This window comes from Rhinoderma darwinii, chromosome 2, assembly GCF_050947455.1.
Source record: "Rhinoderma darwinii isolate aRhiDar2 chromosome 2, aRhiDar2.hap1, whole genome shotgun sequence".
In the NCBI taxonomy this organism is placed as follows: Eukaryota; Metazoa; Chordata; class Amphibia; order Anura; family Rhinodermatidae; genus Rhinoderma; species Rhinoderma darwinii.
In genome coordinates this window covers 244,213,015-244,219,989 of record NC_134688.1, presented here as the reverse complement: position 1 = coordinate 244,219,989, position 6,975 = coordinate 244,213,015, and the positions used below count along the sequence as shown (strand labels likewise).

The following is a 6,975-nucleotide window of genomic DNA, read 5'->3' as shown; positions in this document are numbered from 1 at the left end:
ACTTATTTTTGTGGTATCCCCCCCTTGGGGGCGCATTTGTCGGATGACACCAGGGAAAAAATAGCAAGGAATGATTATATTGATATTTGGTCCCTGGTGTCTGTGGATTCGGCTACAATTGATAAGGAGCGTCGCTTTGAAAGGGGTGCCCCGTCCAAATCGCGGGTTGCAAGAACGTTTAATAACTGGTTGCAGGCTTTCGCGGTGCTGGGTTGCGTGTTTTCGCAGAAGCTCCCCGATAAGTCTTTTCAACTGTTCGTTTATTTGGATACTATTTTTAGCGCATATAAGTCGCATGGGGGCTCCGCTTGGTGGCGCTACGATGAGGAGTTCCGTAGACGTATGGCGCAAAAGCCAGAGGTACGTTGGGATACAAAAGCTACAGATGTTTGGTTGAGGCTCATGATTTCTCAGCGTCCCTTTCAACCAGCAGCCCCCTCCCCATCCGCGTTTGGCGGTTCCTCCGCCGGGGTCGGGGCTCAAAACAACAAGCGTACTGGGACTTGCTGGCTCTTCAATGAAGGGCAAAGCAAGTTCTATGGCTCCTGCAAATTTAAGCACGAGTGTTCAACTTGTGGGGGTTCCCATCCAGCAGTCCGTTGTAACCGGCGGACTGCCCAGGTCCCGCGTCCCAACAGTATGGGTAGGGTTGAGGGCCCCAATACGCGTCCTAGAGATGCTCCCCTGGTTAGACCGTTACCCCAAGATGGGGGAGGCCGCCCTAATTAGGACTGGTTTTTCGTTCGGGTTCTTTATCCCATTTATTTACAAATCTGCACCGAATTTTTCCAGTAATTTATGGTCCGCCAGAGAATTCCCGTCGGTTGTGAGGGTATGTTCACACGGCAGCGTCCGTAACGGCTGAAATTACGGGGCTGTTTTCAGGAGAAAACAGCACCGTAATTTCAGCCGTAATGGCATGTTGAGGCGCTTTTTGCTGCGTCCATTACGGATGTTAAATGGAGCTGTTTTTCCATGGAGTCCATGGAGAACGGCTCCATTTACGTCTGAAGAAGTGACAGGCACTTCTTTGACGCGGGCGTCTTTTTTACGCCCCGCCTTTTGACAGCGTGGCGTAAAAAAAAAAGACCGTCTTCACAGCACATTGTAAGACCCATTCTAATGAATGGGCAGATGTTTGCCGACGCTATTGAGCCGCTATTTCGGACGTAATTCGGGGCAAAAACGCCCGAATTACATCCATACCCTTATAGACCAGGTGAACAAGGAGGTGGAGCTCGGCCGGATGGCCGGCCCTTTTTCTGAGTTACATTTCTCTAACTTCAGGGTATCCCCGTTAGCGGTGGTACCCACTAAAGAGCCGGGAAAATTTAGCTTGATCCACCACTTGTCCTACCCTAAAGGCGATTCGGTCAATGACGGCATAGATAAAGACCTGTCCGCGGTGTCGTATTTCTCGTTCGACAGGGCGGTGGAGTTAGTTTGTCAAGGGGGGCAGGGAGCCCTTATGGCCAAATCGGACATCGAATCGGCGTTTCGGCTATTACCCGTTCACCCGGATTGTTTTCACCTGCTTGGTTGTGAGTTAGCTGGACGGTTTTATTATGATATGTGCCTCCCTATGGGTTGTTCAATTTCATGTTTTTATTTTGACGTTTTTAGTTCCTTTTTGGAATGGGTTTTGAAGGACTTTTCAGGGTGTACATCGGCTACGCATTACTAGGACGATTTATTTTTCGTAGGCCCGGCTGCGTCGCCGCTGTGCCAATTATTGCTGGATTCCTTTCGCAGTTTGTCAGCCCGTTTCGGTGTCTCCCTTTCCGAAGAGAAAATTGAGGGCCCTACTACAGTGTTGTCCTTCCTTGGTATAAAAATTGTCTCTTCGGAGATGGTTTTCCGATTACCGGCTGACAAAGTAATCAAATTGCGCTTGCATTTGACAGCGCCCATTTCGGCTAAGAAATTACAGCTCCGGCAGGTTCAATCCTTGTTAAGTCTGTTAGTGTTCGCCAGTAGAGTCATGCCCATGAAACGTATTTTTTCGCGTCGCCTGTCATTATCTACGGCTGGCGTTCGGTTGCCCACTCATTACGGATGGGGCGGGAAAAGCCGGTTTTGGGGCTATATTGGGCCCTTCCTGGTGTTCGGCCCCATGGCCTGAAGCATAGCGCCTTCCTGGCTGATGCAAGAATTTAACTTTGCTGGAGATGTTCCCTATCATAGTTGCAATAGAATTGTGGGGTGATAAGTTAGCTAATTCATCCATGGTGTTTTGGTCAGACAATGCAAGCGTGGTCCATGCGATGAATCATTTGACTTCCACTTCAATGCCGGTAGTGGTTCTGATTAGGCATTTGGTGCTTAGATGCTTGCAGCACAACATTCAGTTTAGGGCGCGACATATTCCAGGTGTTCAAAATAATGTTGCTGACGCCCTTTCCCGTTTTAATTGGCAGGTTTTCTGTTCCCTCTGCCCATGGGCGGACTTGGAAGGGGCCAGCTGGCCGGATACGCTGTGGAGGATGCTGGATCTCAGCTGGTCCCCCTCGTAAGGTCATCCCTCGCTTCCTCTACCTGGGCTACATACGGTAAGGCGTGGAATGAGTGGTTGGATGTTGTTGGGGTCCGTCCCCTGGGTCCTGACGACGCTACCCTACCTGGTTATGTATTGGTGTACCTGTCTAGGTTATATGACCGTGGGGTCTCAGGGGCTGTAGCGCAGCGTAACCTTTAGGGCCTGGCATTTTTATTTCAATTGCGCGCATGGCCAGATTTAACCAAATCTTTCTTTAGGGCGGATTTACACGAACGTGCTTTTCTGTTTACAAACATACAGAGTGTCATAATGATGGCGGCTGCGCGAAAAGCACGCAGCCGCGCACCATATGATCATGACACACGGAGCTGTCAAGTGCCTTTTGCGGGTGTAAAAAGCCGCGTTTTTTTGTGCCTGCAAAACGCACACGCTCGTGTAAATCCGCCCGCAGGCTCTAAAGGGTTGGAAGAAGTCCGCGGTTAAAAGAGAAGCCCGACGCCCGGTTTCATTCCCAATTCTCATAAAATTGTTACAGGCCCTTGAGCATGTTTGTTCTTCCCCTTTCGAAATATCTTTATTTTTTAAGCGGCCTTTGTGTTGGCCTTTTTTGGAGCTTTACGTATCTCGGAGTTGATAGCGGCTACCTGGCTACCCGGCCTGGCGGTTTGTTGGCTGACGATATTGCACTGTCCAATTCAGGGGTTCGTTTCCGTATTCGGAAGTCGAAGACAGACATTTTTGGCAAAGGGTGTTGGGTATCTTTGAGACCGGTTCCCGGTCCGGCCTGCCCTGTCTGGGCCGTCACACTTTATATAAATGTTCGTGCGTCAGGTACGCAATTCTTGTCATATGCCAATGGTAAACCACTCACTAGGTTTCAATTCACGTCTATATTTCGTTCAGCGTTAACTCATGCTGGCTTTCCCCACATGGAGTTCGGAACACATTCGTTCCTCATTGGAGCCGCTACCACATCCAGTGGCTTGGGCCTATCTGATGAGGAGGTACGGCGCATTGGGCGGTGGCGCTCTGACTGTTTTGCCAGTTATTTCCGCCCAGATTTAATATTGCAATAGCTTCTTATTGTTTTCGTTCTAGGTTCACGCCACGTTATATGGATACTTGATCATTCTTCCGTTTTTTGGGCAGAACGAAGAGCGGCAATACGACCAGGAGGTCTCTCGCTGGGTCTGCTGGGAGCCGACGTTCATTGGAGGGGTTTGTGAGGCCTGAGGTGGCTGTACGTCTTGCCCGAGGTGGTGGCCATAAGCGGACGAGTCGGTCCTACGGTACTGGTTATCCATGTCGGGGGGAATGACCTATGTTCCGTTTGCTTGGGTGAGCTCATAGCACTGATCCAGTCCGACTTTGAGAGGTTTACTTTGTTTTTTAACGAATTGGTGCTGGTGTGGTCTGAGGTCATTCCCAGGGCGGTTTGGCAAGGGGCCCGTGATGAGGCGGCAATTAAAAGGCGCAGGAAGCTGCTTAAAACCAGGGTGTCCAGGTATGTCAGGGCTGGTGGAGGTGTGGTGATTAGACACCGGCAGTTGGAAGGTGACAATCGGTGTCTGCTGCTACAAGACGGGGTACACCTCACTGATATCGGGTTAGATATCTTTTTGTCCGTGCTCCAGAATGGTATGGAGGAGGCTCTGTTTCGGTTGACCTAGCGTGATAAAAGGGTAATATGCACACAGTCTTGAAGGCACTCAGGCTTATTGCCCGTTGTACCCAGGACTGGGTAGCAATAAAGGGGTTAATTTGGTTACGTTAAACTAGGTGGGTTTCGTTCCATAGGTTGTATATAATAAGGAGCCTATAGCAGTGGGGCACCCGCCCATGGGGGCGTTTTGGTGGGAGTTATAGAGCAGCTTACACACCCTCCAAGGTTAGGGTTTATAATGGCAGATAGGGAGGACAATCTTCCTCTTTTGGCTGTTACCACTCAGGGATTTGTATTGCCAAAGAATCGTGTGTACACTTACCTGTTTTTCCCACCCTCCCTCCCAATTTTTTTCTCTTATGAAAAAAAAAAAAAAAAAAAAAAGAAAGAGAAATTATGTATATATTTATAAAAATAAAAGAAAATTAAAAAAAAGGATGTTAAAAAAAAAAAGTGGAATAACACAATGGAAAATAACAGTTTAAAAAAAAAAAAAAAGGCTAAATGATTGATGAAACTAAGAAAGGAAACCGCATACAATTTGGCTTTTGTTATGTTTATTCATGACACTTCAATGTTGGAGTCCAATATGTTGTTTGATGGTCTTTTTTGGTTGTCATTGTTTTATTTTCTCAGAGTGTTTGTGGATTTTATGTCACAGCAGGCGCTATTTGTGGAAAAGTACGACCTACAGGCGGGCCTTAGGCGGGCTGGCATACGGGTTCATTAATAATGGTTTACAGCTATATATTTTGAAAATATTAAATTAAGAAATAAATAAAGGTGTGGCCGACCGTCCATGTCAACCCACGTTTAAAAGTTCAGTGGTAGTTTGTCTTGTTATTTATAGCAAAAGGTTTTAGTCTAACCTAGCGTGATAAAAGGGTAATATGCACACAGTCCCTAGTAGTAACATGACAGCATGTACCCAAGTAGTAACATGACAGCATGTACCCAAAGTAGTAACATGACAGCATGTATCCAAGTAGTAATACGACAGCATGTATCAAGGACAGAGATTTGTAACTTTGGCGCTGGCTCCTAGACCTGACTAAGATTGGTCCAGACATGGCAGAGGGTGGGGGGGGGGGGGTAGTGCACATTTTAAAACCTCGGCCTTGAGTACCAAGTGTCCCTCCCACTGCATGTAAGGCCAAGAGACTGCTCTACAGGAGTGCGTAGTCATGGACTGCTCCACTGAGACTGATCCTTGCTGATAGAGACCGGCGCTGGGAGAGTAAATTACATTTGAGAGCTCTGTTGTTGGCCGATTACATGTCACTTCCTGGCAGTTTGTAGAGACGATGGTTCCAGGAGAAGGTTTTAGTTCTTTAATAGCTACCACAAACTGAAGCTTCGTTTCCCATTGGAGTGGTGTCTATTTTTGATGGAATATTGTTCAGAGATATAAAGTGTAGTATGATCCGTGTGAACTTTCCTCTCTGGCCATCATTCCAGGTAGTCCACTCATCAGAAGATTTTCGTTTGCTTGTCTTCCTTCAGCTCTAAGGCTCACAAACATCTGACTGTAATACTTTGGGTCAGTATTGAGACGCATCATCTTTGAGCTCATGTGAGCAATGATGGACAGACATTGGTACCAAAAGGTCTCCTTTCTGCCGTCTACCAGGAAGGGACCTAGTGGGTAGGAGATCTGGTGTCCCATATAGCAATATGACACATACAAGCATGTTAACAAGGTTGCCTGAAGTTCTTTCTCACTTCTTATCTGGGAAGAGATGACATCTCGGCAAAGCATGTACAGGAACACCACAGTGCCTGATGTTAAAAATCCTTGGCCCTGCCATCCTTGAAGGAGAAGTTGTCTGTCTATGCTTGTTATCCACTCTACTACATCTATTGGGGAAAGGTGATACAGCTGGAAGCATCTCCGGCACAGAAAGTCTGCTAAACATTTTAGGATCTTCTTGGTGTATGTGTGTAGTATGATGCGCTGTGGAACATTAAATATTTGTTGCTCTTGAGTGGACACTTGATCTTTGAGGACTGGATATTCTGAGTCCATCTTCACGCTTGGTGGCTTAGTAGTTGTCAGAGTCTCCTTCAGATCAGCACTGATGACTGGAGTAATACTATACTTGCAACTGTTACTTGGTTCGTGGTGGTTTTTTCCTTTCTTTGTTTTCTGTGTGTCTTCATGGCGGCTCACTCTTACTTTGCTCTTTACATCGGGAACCAGCTTGCAGCAGCTGAAAGCTTTCCCCATGATTATTGAAGTCTAGATTCTGGATTCTATTTCTGTAGATGAAGTTACAACAGATGATTATTTCTTAGTTATGAAAAAACACATTGCAATATTTAACCAAATGTAGGAAAAAAAATGTAACCTTTTATTAGAACACGTCTATGCCTATGGGCAGCTCAGCCTTAAAAGTTGTCTGCTCTCATGGGTCATGGGTATATGCAGTGTGCTGTGAATATGCACAGATGATGCCAAGGTTTGTATTCCAGAGGAGAACAAGGCAAATCCCCAAATAAATTTTGTTATAATTATGGTCTATCCCTAGAAAGTCAAAAAAGACCTTTGGGGGACTTTTCTAATGTAACTGGGGCTGCAGATTTACAGGGTATATGAACCCTGTTATAGTGACTATTGTCCCTGTTAGGCTACGTTCACACAGGGCGGAGACACTGCATAAAGGTACACAGTGTATCCTCCCTGGCGGTTGCAGGGAATTTCGACTGAAAAAAAATCGCACCAAATTGTGGTTCATTTTTTTGTCCGGAATGTCGACTGCGGAAAACTGCTCGTAAAAAAACAACAACACATACTTACCCTCTGAAGTCTTGCAGA

General features: G+C 46.6%; 1 protein-coding gene across 1 annotated transcript; it reads right to left on the bottom strand.

Annotated features, from left to right (window-relative positions):
• Positions 1 to 4,700: 4,700 nt before the first annotated feature.
• On the bottom strand, positions 4,701 to 6,415 carry LOC142741039 (cyclin-dependent kinase 5 activator 1-like). Its single transcript, XM_075850438.1, has one exon. The coding sequence runs from the start codon at positions 6,385 to 6,387 to the stop codon at positions 5,560 to 5,562; it is 828 nt and encodes a 275-aa protein (XP_075706553.1). The 5' UTR covers positions 6,388 to 6,415; the 3' UTR covers positions 4,701 to 5,559.
• Between the last annotated feature and the right edge of the window lie 560 nt (positions 6,416 to 6,975).

Coding starts and splice junctions, on each gene's coding strand:
- LOC142741039 (XM_075850438.1), bottom strand. CDS start 6,387: ATGGGGAAAGCTTTCAGCTGCTGCAAGCTGGTTCCCGATGTAAAGAGC.